The sequence below is a fragment of the Callorhinus ursinus genome, unplaced genomic scaffold (assembly GCF_003265705.2).
Source record: "Callorhinus ursinus isolate GAN/ISIS: 27379988/994484 unplaced genomic scaffold, GSC_fseal_2.0 scaffold35, whole genome shotgun sequence".
Taxonomy (NCBI): domain Eukaryota; kingdom Metazoa; phylum Chordata; class Mammalia; order Carnivora; family Otariidae; genus Callorhinus; species Callorhinus ursinus.
Window position 1 is genome coordinate 555,209 of NW_027397097.1, and position 17,423 is coordinate 572,631.

General features: G+C 38.1%; 1 protein-coding gene and 1 pseudogene across 1 annotated transcript; both read left to right on the forward strand.

Annotated features, from left to right (window-relative positions):
• The first annotated feature begins 3,657 nt into the window (after positions 1–3,657).
• LOC112806365 (U2 spliceosomal RNA) lies at positions 3,658–3,774 on the forward strand (annotated as a pseudogene).
• Positions 3,775–5,156: 1,382 nt separating this feature from the next.
• LOC112806302 (olfactory receptor 51G1-like) lies at positions 5,157–6,115 on the forward strand. The gene is given in 2 exon segments (XM_025848596.2): positions 5,157–5,661; positions 5,664–6,115. Coding segments are annotated over 2 exon segments (957 nt in total).
• Positions 6,116–17,423: the final 11,308 nt, after the last annotated feature.

Sequence of the window (17,423 nt, forward strand, 5' to 3'; positions counted from 1 at the left end):
TATCTATCTATCTATCTATCTATAGGAATATCTATATAGGAATTCCTATATCTATCTATTATCTATCATTTTTATATGTATATCCCACATCTTCTTTATCCGTTAATCTATCAATGGACACTTGGGCTCCTTCCATAATTGGGCTACTGTACATAATGCTTCAATAAACCTAAGGGTACATATATCTTTTTGAATTAGTGTTTTTGTATTCTTTGTGTAAATATCCAGCAGTGGAATTACTGGATCATATCATAATTCTATTTTTAATTTTTTGAGAAATCTCCATACTGTTTTCCATATCCCATTTAACACTTAAGTAATTTTATGGGTATATAATCACAGTTAAGCAAACAAGCTAAGGATGTTTAATTCATTTGCCTAAAACTATTCTAATATGAATTCATTATACTGGAATTTGAACCCAAATATAATTACAAATTTGTAATTTTTACATTAACATTGTAAACTTAGGGGCCATATACTTACATATCATTAAGTCAGTAGTAACTAAACTATTAGTAGTTAAGTTTTGGGGGAGTCAACTTAAAAGGTAAGCACTCCACAGTGTTTTGTAAATATAAAACAACATAGTGCATTTATTACTGTTTTGAGCAGCATGAAACATTGCTCAAATACCATAGATTTCTAAAGTTTGTTCAGAATATGGGACTCCTACATCTACTCTCCCACCCCTTCATCAGCCTTCCTCTGATGAACTGAACTAAGCTGAGGCACCCCTGCATGAATTCATCTTCAAGGAATCTGCAGTCTAGTTCCAAAGTATACCAGGATAGAGATGCTGATGCTGGTAAGACAGGGGAAGTTGTACAATCTTAAGATGCATAGACCCTTTATTCTTCTTAGAGCTTTAATCAGTTGGAACCCATCCAATCCTACCATGTATTTAAGCTCAGCCAGCCATCAGAGATACAAAGTTTGCTTGAATTTGTCCATGTAGGTCTCCCTTAGGCATTCTCTGTTCCCGTGGAAATCCTCACTATCTCATCCTGAGTGACATTCATCCCTCAGGCCCATGGGTTCCTACTCCTTAAGTAGCATTAGTGGGGATGGTTCCCTCAGGCTTCCAGGAATCCTATATAACCAGGAAAACCTAAAAGCTTCTTTTTGCCTCAGATAGAAAAATAGTAGCCTCCTATGCCCTTTAGGAAATATCTCCAACTTGTGCACTCTGAGCAAGAAAGCAAATCAATGAAAGCTCATCAGGTGATGGGGAAACAGAAGTGGTTATAGATTCAAGTAAGTCCATTATGGGGAGGAGGGCTAATCTTGGAGGAAAAAAAATGAACAATTTGCCAATGGAAAGGAGGGAAGAAAATGTGGAGTAAAGAAAAGAAATTGTGGGTAGTTGGAAATAAGGACTTGAGGAAGGTGGAAAAGGGGGATTTTGTAGGAAAATAATGCATAATGTGGTACAGTTATGTGAGATGAGATATGGTTGAGTGTTTTAGGTAAGTGGACAGAGAATAGAATTATGAGAAGGACACTTGGATTATTTTACAGAGAAAAAGAAAGAATGTCTGTAGTTTGAATAGAATTTGAGAAGGACACTTGGATTATTTTACAGAGAAAAAGAAAGAATGTCTGTAGTTTGATGAATAAGGGTAACAATAATATGTTTTGAGGTGAGAAATAGTAAAGCTATCTGAGAGGCACTCTGGAGGATTTGAGCACAAAGGTAAAGAGAAAGGGGAGTAGGGGCAAAATCACATGTATAAATCTATCTCTTTTCCCCCATACACTGGAAAGAAGGATCTTATTAGTAATGACAGTGGCTTTCCTTTCATCCTGAGATCAGTAGGCAGCAGTTAATGTATTTTAAAAACAGGAATGAGGGGTGCCTGGGTGGCTCAGTCAGTTAAGCATTTGTCTTCTGCTCAGGTCATGATTCTGGGGTCCTGGGATCAAGCCCCACATCAGGCTCCTTGCTTGGTAAGGAGCCTGCTTCTCCCTCTCCCTCTGCTTGTGTTCTCTCTCTCTGTCAAATAAATAAAATCTTAAAAAGAAAAAAACAGGAATGATTTACCTTGCCTATCTTTCAGAATTTACTACTATAAGAAAAATTTATTTGAAGGAATGTCACAAAAAAGGAAAGAATTATATGAGTTAAATGGCTAACAAAATAGTTTAGAGGAGAAATCATGATAGAGGTAAAGAGCAGAAGTGAATTAGTCAAATACTTTGGTTATAGAAACAAGAGGACATATTGATGGGTGGATAGGAGTAAAAAGGTTTGAATAATCAAGGACAACGCCTAGTTTTTACATATTATCAACTATACAGCATGAATTACATTTACTAAAATGGAAATATTAAGGCAATTATCAAGAATTCTTTCTTGGCCATGTGATCTTTGATGTGCCTTTTAGACACACAAGCAGAGATATCCAGTAGACTGTTTCTTATTTCCTCATTCTTGTTGGAGATTCTTATAGCTCTCTCCACTTCACTCTCTTCTCCTCCCAACAAAACCTTTTCCTTTCAAGACCTACCTCCCTCATTGTTCTTCTAGACCTATCTTTTGGGTAAAATAGTAAAGAAAAGTGAGAAAACAACACATGCTCAGGTGTTGGAGGCATTTGCAGGAGAGAACAGGGTATTACTCAGGGAAGCCTGGTAAACATGCTCTGCAGTCTGAGTGGGAGGGGCCCTTTATGCATTATATCCATCTATTTCCTAGTGTGTGACTGAGGGTCATCATAATACAGAATTGGGACTACTTTCTGAAAGAGGGTTAAAATGTTTCAGTAGCAGTTACAGAACGTTTAGAAGTAGGGTTTAGATTCTAATTCTAATGATTCTTTTTATTTATTTTAAGAGAGAGAGACAGAATGAGAGCAGGGGTAAAGGCAAAGGGGCAGGGAGAGAGATAATCTTAAGCAGGCTCCGTACCCAGCATGGAGCCTGACATACGGTTCCATCTCATGACCCTTAGATCATGACATGAGCCAAAATCAATAGTCAGGTGCTGGTCTGACTGAGCCACCCAGGTGCCCCTAATTCTGATGATTCTTATACTTGCTCAGTAACATTTCTGAACCTCAGGCTATTCATATGTAACATGGCCTCTGTTGATCTCAAATAGATATTTAGTGGTTCAAATATAATAAATGTATAAATAATTTTAAGGAGTCTAAAAGTACTCTCGGACATTGGGATATGATTTTAACTCATGAATAAACTTAAGGAATTGGATAATGATATCTGTTTTTTCTTCATGTAGATATCGCCATTCATAACTATGAAAGAATCATTGCATTTGTTAACAGGAATAAGGTATAGATGTTTAAGTGACCAGGACTTTAGTAACACACATAACATGTTGTGTGGTTGTTGTGACTGAAGGAAAGTGTGGCAGAAAAAGTATAGATTGGTAAAATATTGAGCTAGTGAAGTGTCTGAATAAACTGAATTTGTTGTTTTAACATTGCTTTGGTATTAGGGACTGCATGTGGTGGTAGGCTGGAGCTCAAATGTTGACCAAGCTAGTCTCATGGCTTCAGGAAGCAGACAGGTAAGGCAGTCACTATTCTGGGAAATCATCATCTACATAAGCAGAGCCCTGAAACTGATATTTATGAAAGCTATTATTGTACCTGTGTGACTTCAGTCTCTAAGCTTCAGTCTACGTATCTATAACATGCTTCTCGGCGTTTTGGCTAAGATCAAGTGTAGTATCTGTTCTTATCAGTTTAATATAACATACCTCTCTTTTGATGTCATTGGAGATATTTTACAGTGCAAATGTGATCATTAAAATGTAAAAATTCAAATTGAAAGAGGACTGGGGTAAGCACTTTCATAAATTATTTAATGTAATTATCTGTACCATATTGTGAGATAGGGTTTATTCACTTTGTAACTGAAAGACATTAAAACTGAATGAACAAAGAAGCAAAAACAAGAAAATTAGGAGGATGGCACCAGACTGTTGCAATTATAATGTGCCACTGGATCATAGTCTGAGGATGTGGGGGGTACTAACTTCATTCCAAGACCATAGGGACAGTGAGGCTGAGACTGCTGGTATTTTTCCTGCTTCTGTCAGAAATAGCCCAAGGCCATGTGCAGACAGGAGCATTAGAAAAAGAGTTGCAAGTTCCAGTGACACCAAAAAGGAGGCTCCAGGATCGACAAGGCTGATGTAGCTCACAAAGCAATTGCATCAGTGGAAAAAAAATGTTAACAATTCACTTAAGTAAAACACTGGCCTGATTGCAGTTTAAGTATACATAGATGAACCTTGGTAGAGAATATGAAATGGAAACCAAACTCCAAATACCCATGATTGAGTAAGTGAGGTAAGTGCTATTTACCCTTGGATGGGCTTCTGGTTCCCATTTAAAACAGTCTGAAGGCTCATTTATTTCCCTCTCTAATTGGTACCGACCCTCACTGCATATATACTGTTTTTGAAGTATCCATTCATATCTTATGATTTGATTAGGCTTATGGGTTTTTTTCCATTGAAGATAGCTAACTATAAATAGCTATTATGCATTTATTGCCTAAGCTTTTTCTGACATCCCTTCTAAAATGTTTCCATCCAGTGTCCTTGTCAGAGTAAAATGATTGCTTAACATGGAGAGATCAGGGTCTTGGAAAATATCCTTACTTAACATCATACACAAAAATAAATGGCAAGTAAATGATAAATCTGAAAGTAAATAGAAGCAAACCAACCTATCAGAATGTCAGTAGAAAAGATAGGAGAATATATTATAAATTTAGGGGAGGGAAGAGTATCTTGTGAATGACTCAAAATCCAGAATCAATGGAATAAAAGACTGACAAAAAACTACATAACCATTAACCATTTAAAGGATTAAAAAGTAATATATTAAAAGAGGATGGTGTCCTATATGCTGGCTACTTGAACATAATAATAAAAATAAACAAATAAATAAAAAAGAAAAAAGGCTCACAAAAAAGAGATTACAATAAAAAAGATGATGTATTTGGATAATTTTTCAAAATCATTATACAAACTGTATAGATAATGTCTCTACAAAGCAATAAGAGTTAAGAAAAAACCTCATGTAGAAACATGAGTTGTTGTCTTCTCAATGTTGTGTGTTTTTCTTCCTTCTAGGAGCTCATATTTTTACGGTACAAAAATGGCTACTTGGGACAGCCTCATGACGGGTTCTAACTCCAGTACTGAACCATTTGTTTCATTCTATCTCACTGGGATTCCTGGTTATGAGAATGTTAATCACTTTATTTCCATATTTTTTTGTATGTTCTACCTGATTGGAATAGTGGGCAACTGGACAATCCTTCACATCATCTACACAGACAAGAGTCTCCATGAGGCCATGTACTACTTCCTGGCCATGCTGTCTCTCACTGACATGGGCATGTCATTCTCCACCCTGCCCACAGTATTAAAAATCTTCTGGTTTGATGCTAGGGAGATTGAGGTGAATGCTTGTGTTGCCCAGATGTATTTTATTCATACTTTTTCTCTGATGCAGTCAGCTGTGCTTCTAGCCATGGCTTTTGACCGGTATATTGCCATTTGTGATCCTTTGAGGTATTCCAGAAAACTCACCCCACAACACATTATCTACATAGGGGTCTTCATTATAATCGGATGCTCCATTGTCCTCCCTGTCATTCTTGTTCGTATTCCCACATTTCCTTCTGTCACTCCCATGTTCTCTCCCACTCTTTCTGCTTGCATCAAGAAGTCATCCAGTTGGCCTGTGCTGACATCTCATTCAACATTTTATATGGCTTGTTTGTTGTTGCATTTTATTGGGGTGTAGATTCTCTAGGAATCTTGTTATCTTATGCTTTCATCCTCCATTCTGTGCTAGGCATTGCATCCCAGAGAGGAAAGCTCAAAACCCTTAATACGTGTGCTTCCCACATTTGTGCTGTGCTCATTCTGTATGTGCCCATGATAGGGCTATCCTTAGTGCATTGCTTTGCTAAACACTCCTCCCCCATTGTCCACGTAACCATGGCCTATATTTACCTGTTAGTTACACCAGTACTTAACCCAATCATTTATAGCATCAAGACAAAGCAGATTTGCCAAGACTTCCTAAGGATATTAGCACCCAAAAGTGTTGGACTTGCTCACACTTAGAAGGGATAAGATTCTTTGTTATTTTGACCTTTGCATCCATGACCTTCATTATGAAGATAACCAGCTTAGAATTTCTTGGACACATTTGGTGTATAGGAAATACATGATAGTTAATAAATTCTACATATCTCTATAAGAAAAATATTGTAATTGTTTCTATCATTACTTCCTAGCTTTAATGCATCTCAAAATCCTGATACAAGGAGGTTTAGTAAGAGGAAATTCATTTCATCCAAAGCATTTATGGAGATATTTTTAGTTCAGGTTTGAGGATAAACCCAATTTTCCATGTTAAAACTAAGACAGAAGTTAACTATGCAAAGGTAACAGAGGTAATATGTAGCATACAGCACCACTAGGTACATTTTCTTTCAAATGAAGCAAAGTAGACATTATTCTTCAGATTTTGAGCCAAATCATAATAAATGGGTATTTCAGTTTCGATATAGAATAAATAGTAAGATTGCATTTCTTTGTTTTACTTCTGTTGGAATGAATGTCAGAGAAATCTTGGGCTATGAATACATTGAGTTAGTTTTCACTAGACCTATCAACACTTCACACTTACAGGGCTGTATATTCATGCTGAGTATAAAATATATCAAAACCCCTTCGTCAGTGTACACTCCTATGAGGAAAAATGTCTTCACAACTTTAAAAAAATAGAGGAAAAGAGAAATGCCAAAAACTGCCAAAGACTCCCTGTCTCATCTAATTCCCTAGGAGAGAAGAGGAAACAAATTTTCAACATTGAAGCTTAAAGTGTACACTCTAATGGGAGGATAGAAATGTATCAGAAGCGAGGGGAGGAGCAAGATGGCAGAGGAGTAGGAGACCTAAATTTCGTCTGGTCCCAGGAATTCAGCTGGATAGGGATCAAACCATTCTGAACACCTACGAACTCAACAGGAGACTGAAGAAAAGAATAGCAGCAACTGTCTGAACAGAGAAGAGACCACTTTCTGGAAGAATCATATTATCTCCCTTCATAGTAGTTAACCTTATTTTTGGTATATATAAGTTGTTCTCTCCATAAAATTTTGGGATACAATTTCTTTGTCTGGTTTTGGGATCAAGGTAATGGTGGCCCCATTAAATGAGTTTGGAAGTTTTCCTTCCATTTCTATTTTTTGGAACAGTTGCAGAAGAATGGGTATTAATTCTTCTTTAAAAGTTTGGTAGAATTCCCCTGGGAAGCCATCTGGCCCTGGGCTTTTGTTTCTTGGGAGATTTTTGATGACTGCTTCAATTTCCTTAGTGGTTATAGGTCTGTTCAGGTGTTCTATTTCTTCCTGGTTCCGTTTTGGTAGTTGATACATCTCTGGGAATGCACCCATTTCTTCCAGGTTATCTAATTTGCTGGCATAGATTTGCTCATAAGATGTTCTTATAATTGTTTGTATTTCTTTGGTGTTGGTTGTGATCTCTCCTCTTTCATTTCTGATTTTGTTGATTTGGGTCATTTCTCTTTGCTTTTTGATAAGTCTGGCCAGGGGTTTATCAATCTTGTTAATTCTTTCAAAGAACCAGCTCCTAGTTTCGTTGATCTGTTCTACTGTTCTTTTGGTTTCTAGTTCATTGATTTCTGCTCTGATCTTGATTATTTCTCTTCTCCTGCTGGGTTTAGGCTTTATTTGCTGTTCTTTCTCCAGCTCCTTTAGGTGTAGGGTTAGGTTGTGTATTTGAGACCTTTGTTGTTTTTTGAGAAAGGCTTCTATTGCTATATACTTTCCTCTTGGGACTGCCTTTGTTGCATCCGAAAGATTTTGAACAGTTGTGTTTTCATTTTCATTGGTTTCCATGAATTTTTTTAATTCTTCTTTAATTTCCTGGTTGACCCATTCATTCTTTAGTAGGATGCTCTTTAGCCTCCATGTATTGGAGTTCTTTCCAACTTTCCTCTTGTGATTGAGTTCTAGTTTCAAAGCACTGTGGTCTGAAAATATGCAGGGAATAATCCCAGTCTTTTGGTACTGGTTGAGACCTGATTTGTGACCTAGGATGTGATCAATTCTGGAGAATGTTCCATGAGCACTAGAGAAGAATGTGTATTCCGTTGCTTTAGGATGGAATGTTCTGAATATTTATGTGAAGTCCATTTGTTCCAGTGTGTCATTTAAAGTCTTTATTTCCTTGTTGATCTTTTGCTTAGATGATCTGTCCAGTTCAGTGAGGGGGGTGTTAAAGTCCCCACTATTATTGTGTTGTTGTCAATGTGTTTCTTTGCTTTTGTTATTAATTGGCTTATATAATTGGCTGCTCCCATGTTAGGGGCATAGATATTTACAGTTGTTAGATCTTCTTGTTGGATAGACCCTTTAAGTAGGATATAGTGTCCTTCCTCATCTCTTATTATAGTCTTTGGTTTAAAATCTAATTTGTCTGATAGGAGGATTGCCAATCCAGCTTTCTTTTGGGGTCCATTAGCATGGTAAATTGTTTTCCACCCTCTCACTTTCAATCTGGGGGTGTTTTGGGTCTAAAATGTGTATCTTGCAGACAGCATATCGATGGGTCTTGTGTTTTTATCCAATCTGATACCCTGTGTCTTTTGATTGGGGCATTTAGCCCATTCACATTCAGGGTAACTATTGAAAGATATGAATTTAGTGCCATTGTATTGCCTGTAAGTGGACTGTTACTGTATATTGTCTGTGTTCCTTTCTGGTCTATGTTGCTTTTAGGCTCTCTCTTTGCTTAGGGGACTTCTTTCAAGATTTCTTGTAGGGTTGGTTTTGTGTTTGCAAATTCCTTTAGTTTTTGTTTGTCCTGGAAGCTTTTTATCTCTCCTTCTATTTTCAATGACAGCCTAGCTGGATGTAGTATTCTTGGCTGCATATTTTTCTCGTTTAGTGCTCTGAAGATATCATGCCAGTCCTTTCTGGCCTGCCAGGTCTCTGTGGATAAGTCTGTTGTCAATCTAATGTTTCTACCATTGTAGGTTATAGATCTCTTCTCCTGAGCTGCTTTCAGGATTTTCTCTTTGTCTCTGAGACTCCTAAGTTTTACTATTAGATGTCGGGGTGTTGGCCTATTTTTATTGATTTTTGAAGGGGGTTCTCTGTGCCTCCTGGAGTTTGATGCCTGTTTCCTTCCCAACATTAGGGAAGTTCTCTGCTATAATTTGCTCCAATATACTTTTGCCCCCTTCTCTCTTTCTTCTTCCTCTGGGATCTCAATTATTCTAATATTGTTTCATCTTATGGTATCACTTATCTCTCGAATTCTGCCCTCGTGATCCAGTAGTTGTTTATCTCTCTTTTTCTCAGGTTCTTTATTCTCCATCATTTGGTCTTCTATATCACTAATTCTCTCTTCTGCCTCATTTATCCTAGCAGTTAGAGCTTCCATTTTTTATTTCACCTCATTAATAGCCTTTTGATTTCGACTTAGTTAGATTTTAGTTCTTTATATCTCCAGAAAGGGTTTCTCTAATATATTCCATGCTTTTTTCAAGCCCCTCTAGTATCTTTAAAATCATCATTCTGAACTCTAGTTCCAACATCTTACTAATGTCCTTATTGATTAGGTCCCCGGCAGTTAGTACTGCCTCTTGTTCTTTTTTTTTTTTTTTTGAGGTGATTTTTTCCGTCTTGTCTTTTTGTCCAGAGAATACATGAGTGAGAGAACAAAATGCTAACAGGGTAAAAACGACCCCAGAAAAATATGCACTAAACAAATCAGAAGAGAACTGAAACTGGGGGAAAAGAAAGGGAAAGAAAGAAAAAAGAAAATGAAAAAGATAAAAAAAAAGAATTAGATCAGGCTGGTTCATAGATCAGTGCCACACACTAGATTTGGGCATATTTTGGTCTGTTAGAAGAAAGTGCCTCCCAAAATTTTAAAGAAAGAAAATCTTATATACGTACAAAAATGAAGGTAAATATGATGAAGGGATGGAATATGACTGTAAAGATGAAAATTATAAAAGATTTTATAAAAGGAATTGATAAGATAAGAAGTTGATTGAGAAAAGAAAGAAGAGGATTTAAAAAAAGAAAAAGAGGAGAGAATGTGATCAGGCAGGAGACTTAAACAAAGCCATACACTAGAGATTTAGGGTCTATTTTGGTCTGTTAGAAGAAACTGTATCCCAAAATTTTAAAGAGAGAACAACATATATATATATATATATACACACACACACACACATATATATATATGGTTAACTACTATGAAGGGATAGAATGACTCTAAAAATGAAAATTTTTTTTTAACAAAGGGATTGATAAGATGTTGGTTGAAAAAAGGAAAAAGAAAAATTCAAAAAAGAAAAGAAAATTAAAAGAATTAACTTTGGAAGACTAAAGAATCAGGGGGGAAAAAAGCCATGAATTCTATGTGCAGTATTCCCCTAGCGCTGGAGTTCTGCCGTTCTCATTGATCGGTAAACTTGGTCTTGGCTGGCTGTTCTTGCTGACCTTCTGGGGTAGGGGACTGTTGCTGCGGTTCTCAAATGTCTTTGCCGGAGGCGGAATTGCCCCGCCCTTGCTGGGCCAGGCTAAGTAGTCTGCTCAGGTTTGCTCTTGGGAGCTTTTGTTCCCTGCAAGATTTTCTTACAGCCATGGAGGATGTGAGTGAAAATGGTGGCCTCCCAATCTCTGCCCTGGAGGAGCCGAGAATTCAGGGCCCCACTCCTCAGTGTGCCCCCTGAGAAAAGCAGTCAATCACTCCCGTCTCCCCGGTCTCTGGCTGCACTCCGTGCTCACCCGGCCTGTGACCTGGCATGTCTATCCCTTGCACATGACCCCATGTGGAGTCTCTAAACCCAGCAGATTCCTGTGGTGCGCTCCTTCGCTGCTCCTCCCAGGGGTGGAAGAGGAGTCTCCCCGGATCTGCCACTTCTTGGGTCCCTACTGGAAGAGCAGTGGCCTGACTGTGCCACAGATCACGGTTTATGGCAACCCTGAGCTGAGAGCCCACTCCTTGGCTCCGTCTGTGCAGCTGGCTTCCCCACTCTGATACCTGGGAGCTCTGCTGCACTCAGGCACCCCTGGTCTTTCTGTGACCCTGAGGGTCCCAAGAGCACACTGTCCCAACGAGTGTTCCACCCCCTGCTTAGCCACTGGAGTGACGTCACTCAGCAGAATAGACTTCTAAAAGTTCTGATTTTGTGCCCAGCTGCTCTATCACTTGCCAGTAGCGGCTGATGGAGGCTCCCACCCCCCACCATCTATCTTCCCGAATATTGCCTCAGATTCACTTCTCTGCACATTCTTCTTTCCAGAAAGTGGTGGATTTTCTGTTCAGAGAGTTGCTGCTATTCTTTTCTTCAATCTCCTGTTGAGTTCATAGGTGTTCAGAATGGTTTGATCCCTATCCAGCTGAATTCCTGGGACCAGACGAAATTTAGGTCTCCTACTCTGCCATCTTGCTCCTCCCCTCTTTCATAATGACTTTGATTTATATTTCCCTGATCATGATTGATGTTGAGCATTTTTTCATGTGTCAGTTAGCCACCTGGATGTCTTCTTTGGAAAATGTCTATTCATGCCTTTCATCCATTTTGAATTTATTTTTGTGTATAATGTAAGAAAGTGCTTCAGTTTCATTCTTCTCCATGTTGCTCGTCAGTTTCCCAACACCAGTTGTTGAAGAGACTGTCATTTTTCCATTGCATATTCTTTCTTGCTTTGTCAAAGATTAGCTGTCTCTATAGTTGTGGGGTCATTTCTGGGTTCTCGATTCTGTTCCATTGATCTATGTGTCTGTTTTTGTGCTAGTACCATACTGTCTTGATCACTAGAGCTTTGTAATATAGCTTAAAATCTGGAATCATGATGCCTTCAGCTTTGTTTTCCTCTTTCAGAAATGCTTTGGCTATTTGGGGTCTTTTGTGTTCCACACAAATTTTAGGATTGTTTGTTCCAGCTCTGTGAAAAACGCTGGTGTTATTTTGATAGGGACCGCACTGAATGTGTAGATTGCTTTGGGCAGCATAGACATTTTTGTTCTTCCAATCCATGAACATGGAATGCTTTTCTATTTCTTTGTCCTCTTCAATTACTTTCATAAGTGTTCGATAGTCTTCAGAGTACAGATCTTTTACCTCTTTAGATAGGTTTATTCCTAGGTGTCTTACTGTTTTTGGTGCAATGCCAGTAGAATCGATTCCTTGATTTCTTTTTCTGCTGCTTAGTTATTGTTTATGGGTATTTCTGCACATTGATTTTATATCCTGCAACTTTGTTGAATTAGTGTATGAGTTCTAGAAATTTTTTGGTGGAGCCTTTCAGGTTTTCTACATAAAGTATCATGTCTACAAATAGTGAAAGTTTGATTCTTCCTTCCCAGTTTGGATGCCTTTTATTTCTTTTTGTTGTCTGATTGCTGAACCTAGGATTTCTAGTACTATGTTAAATAGTAATGGTAAAAGTGGACATTCTTGTCTTGTTCCTGACTCTATGGGAAAAGCTCTCAGTTTTTCCCCTTTGAGGATGATATTAGCTGTGGGTCTTTTGTACATGGCATTCATCATGTTCAGGTATGTACCATCTATCCCTACTTTGTTGAGGGTTTTTGTCAAGAAGGGATGTTGTATTTTGTCAAATGTTTCTTCTGTATCTATTGACAGGATCATACAGCTCATATCCTTTCTTTTATTAATGTAGTATATCATGTTGATTGAGTTGTGAATGTTGAACCACACCTGCAGCCTCTGATAAATCCCATTAGATTGTGGTGAATGATTCTTACAATGTACTCTTGAATTTGATTTGCTAGTGTTTTATTGATAATTTTTACATCCATGTTCATCAGGGATATTGGCCTGTAATTCTCCTTTTTAGTGAGGCTTTTGGTTTTAGAATCAAGGTAATGCTGGCTTTCTAGAACGAGTTTGGAAGTTTTCCTTCCATTTCTATTTTTTTTGAAACAGTTTGAGGAGAATAGGTATTAATTCTTCTTTAAATGTCTGGTAGAAACCCCGGGGAATCCATCTGGTCCTAGACTTTTGTTTGCTGGGAGATGTTAGGCATTCTAATTAGACCAATAATGCCAAAATCAACAACCACAGTTGGAAAAATTTATAGGAGACCACAATTTTAGAAGTAGTTCCTATACCAAACAGGGCTGACATTATAATTGGAACAACCACCCTAATTAGAGATTTCTGATTATTCACTAGTGCACATGCTACCCTGCTACACTGCGCAATCACAACATTTAGGAGTCAGTATTGTTGACAAAGAGAGTTTCAATAGTTGAATAAAAGCTTCTCTTTTCAGTCATATCAAACACATTAATCTGTGTCATTAAGAAGAACTCTATAGCACAGTGAAGAAAATACCATACCAGGCAATCAGATCTGAGTGATGATATTGGTTTTATTGCTTATTAGGTGGTTTTTAATTTAGATTTTATTTTTCATAGCAGCTTTAGGTTCACAGCAAAATTGAGTGGAAGGAACACAAATTTCCATATACCCACTGTTGTATGATATTGAGAGAGACAGATCACATAACTGAATCTCATTGTTATCCAGTGTATAATAATAAAACTGAACTTGAGTCACTTACAGCTCTTATGGCACAGACTCTATGTCCCTCCCCAGCTTAAGTATTTAAAAAGACCCTCTCACTGGCTACACTATATCCAGAAATCTTTATTGCCCCATCAGATTCTGGATACAAACTAGTATTTCATCTAAGGTTGCACTACCTAGTTTGTTCCAGGCATTGAGGCAATAAGCATTAGAGAATCTCAATAGCCTTCTTGCCCTTGTATTCGCAAACTGCCAACCCCTGCTGCAGCCTGAGTGGTGGACAGATGCCGAACGGAACTGACAGGGTTACACGCACACACTGTCCTACATCTATCCCGGAGCCTCATGTCTCAGAAGACTGGAGGAAGACTTATGAACTGATCCTTCCTTCTCTGAGAATTAGAACGGTCTCTAATGACAAGAGGAACTATTCTGCCAGGTATGTGAGGACTGGCGACAACAAAAGTGGGAGGTAAGAGGAAAACACGGAGGGGGGCTTGAGAGACAAAAGAGAGGAGGGTGGACACCCAGAGTGTGGAGGACGACCAAGAGACTGTTCCAGAAGGGAAAGGTCCTCAGTTCATCAAAGGACATAATTTTCACCAAAATACCTTCATTATTCATGCTCATTCTTATAGTAGTCAAGCCAGACTCAGTCAGACTTTTCAGATTGGACTTCCCCGAGATACCTTAGACCTTTATGGTAGGTGATATCTGTGTCCATGGGCAGGATATAATACTTACATAGGGTGACGATTTATTTTTCTGACATGACAGAATGGAGATTTCAGAGTGTGATTGATATTGTATCAGATAACCTTCAAAGTCCTTTAGAATCCCAAGTATCAGTGCTTTTTAATATGACATTAATTGCAACTCAGAGGTCTAAATCCCAAATTATAACTTCTTCTGATTTTTGAGTTTATAAACTAACTCTTCAAACTCCATCCTCCTCCTCTGAGGAATGGTAGAAGACATCACAAGGCCATGTGAATGCATTTGAAATTAGAGGATCAGAAGCAATAGGAATTAGGCAGTCAAAATGAACCCATGTCACAATAGAAGGGGTTGTGGAATAATAGGCAGAGCACATCCTAGTGAATATGTGGAATATTGGTGAAAATATGTTGTGGCAACTTCAGGATACTAACATGGCTTCTCAGATTCCAGGCTCATGGTAGTCCCAAATCTCATTCCTTTTCTTGGAGAAATGTCCCATTTTATCCTGGGATGTATCTTTTTTTTTCTTCCCAAATTGGCAATGAATAGAATGAAAAGTATATAAATAAAGCCATCAAAATCACCAGAAGAATTTGGGGGTAGAGAAAAAAACATGAAGCCATTTATACCTATGGCTATACTGAATTTTAACTGGATGAAACAGAGATGAATCTGATATCCTTCCCTTCCCACCACTCAGCCAACCTAGATCACTTTTGTGAGATGCCCACTCAGGGTGTTTCCTCTCTGGAAGGATACTCCAGCGTCTCCTCATATCTTCCTACCTCCCATTACACTTCAAAGAAATATTGTTATTGTCATTGTGTCTGTCATCATTATCGCTATTATTTTATGGTCTTTATATGTAAGGCTCTATGCTAAGTATTTTACCCACAGGATCTCCTTTAATCTGAAGCACAATCCTGTCAAATTGTTTTTATCTACAGTTCACAGATGAGGCTACTTTGCTACAGAGGAAAATAAGCCATTTGTCCAACATAAAAAGTGAGGAACTGTTGGAACCAGAATATTCCCGACATGGATAGGCTTGTGGAAGCAGAGGGAGAGTCTGAATGACGAGGATGGTGGACAGCTGTATCCTAAAACCTTATCAGAAAGTCATGGAGAAGATCTGCTTCAGAGTGCCCTCCAGCTCAGGTATCGTCTATCTTCCAGTTTTCAATTAAACTTCAAGTTCACACCTTCTTGGCAGAGGGAGAGAGGTACTATAAAATCAGAGAAATGGTCTGAACTAACTAAACAGTGAGGTAAAAGGAAGGCTGATTTCTGCATTTGGATTAGGGATGAAATATTGGAAAATAACCAACAAAAAGAAGTAATAATATTGGAAAATCTTGGCATCAAAGGTAATGAGTACAAGTTTAGAAAGGTAGAAAGGAAGGTAAGGGAGACAAGCCCAAGGCAAGAGAAGCAGGAACTGTGTTGGTAATAAGCCAGGCAAATTGAAGAAAATGACAGGACCATAGGCACCAGGTCATACAATATGTGAGCAGTATTCAATTGTAATATGAGTAGTCAGAGAGACTGAATTTATCTCTGGCATTTACTTATTTGGTTTCTTGATTATGGGTCTTCCATTTCCTAGAAAATTGTGATTATTAATCATTCCAGTCAAAACTGCTAAATTCAGGTTTTATCTGTGTGGAGCTAAAGAAGATTGAAGGGGATTTGAAGTTTCAAAGGACCAAAGTAGACTTTACATGATAGGAATAGACCAGTTTATTCTTTTACAATGGGAAGTAATCTGTCTCCTGAATCGTAAATTCTCAAAACAGCATTCTGGTGAGCAGGGGTTCTTGGCGAGTGCTGGGCAAGTGGGATGTTGAGAGGTGGCTCATCTTTCTTACTTCAGAGATGTTTTTCTGGACCACAGAAGAAATACTGGAATCTATTGGGGGGAAATATATTTTCACATTTATTCTGAGTGGCAAAGATTTCATAAGAATGTCATTTGCTTTTTCCGAGCATTATAGTTTTTTAGTTATCTTATTTTCTTTTGTTTTTGCTTTGAAGCATGAGTTTCTACTCTATCTTTCCTTATAGCACTTAATCTTTTTTTTGTAAAATGTACAACTCTAAATGACTGATCATATCTGAAATTCCATATTTCATTATTATAATTTTTAAATTCAAAATTGTTTTAATTAAGTGTATTTTAACCCATATTTAGCTCCTGGAAATGCTATTCCAAGACCAAGCCCGTGGCCTCAATTATAGAACTGGGGATATATCAATAAGACCTGCTTATGTTAATAAGTACTGCTGACCCATAATTGCCCAAATCCTGTAAAGATAACTCACATGGTGTTCTAGTATTATTGAAAATCTATGTGCTTAGGCAGAGTAAGGCATTGTATGTAAATCACTGAAGGAGTCATTAAAAAAAGAGTAATGTTAAATCAGTAGCCCTTGCCAAGGTAATTCTAGGAGAAAATTATAAAATGAAAGATGTAATCTTGAACCCTTTGTGTATGTGCTGCTCCTTGAAGTGTCTTTAGAAGAAGACTGTCCATATTTAGAGAGGATGTCAATTGGTCTGCATCTGAGAGGCAAGACGAAAGGTCCTTGTGGTTATAAAGCAGATATTTTACTTAACTCACCATGCTCAACGGTGCAATGAAGAAGGACAGAGCAAAAATGTGGGGATGAATGGAAGAGTGTTTACAGAAAGTACCGAAGTTCCATTTGTTTTGTTTTGTTTTCCAGACTCAGATGCTGATCTCATCGTTGCCTTCCCACTGGAGTGAGATCCTGAAATTGGATTGTGCTTTAACAGTGAGTTCCATGGCAACCTTAAACTCCAGTAATACCCTGACCTCCACATTCTATCTCACAGGTATCCCTGGCTATGAGGAATTTCACCGCTGGATATCCATTCTATTCTGTGTCCTCTACCTTGTTGGAATAATGGGCAACTGCACCATCCTGCATATTGACCCCAGGCTCCATGAGCCCATGTACTACTTCCTGGCCATGCTCTCCCTCACTGACATGGGTATGTCCATGCCCACAATGATATCACTCTTCAGGGTGTTGTGGTCCATTTCCAGGGAAATCCAGTTCAGTATCTGTGTGGTCCAAATG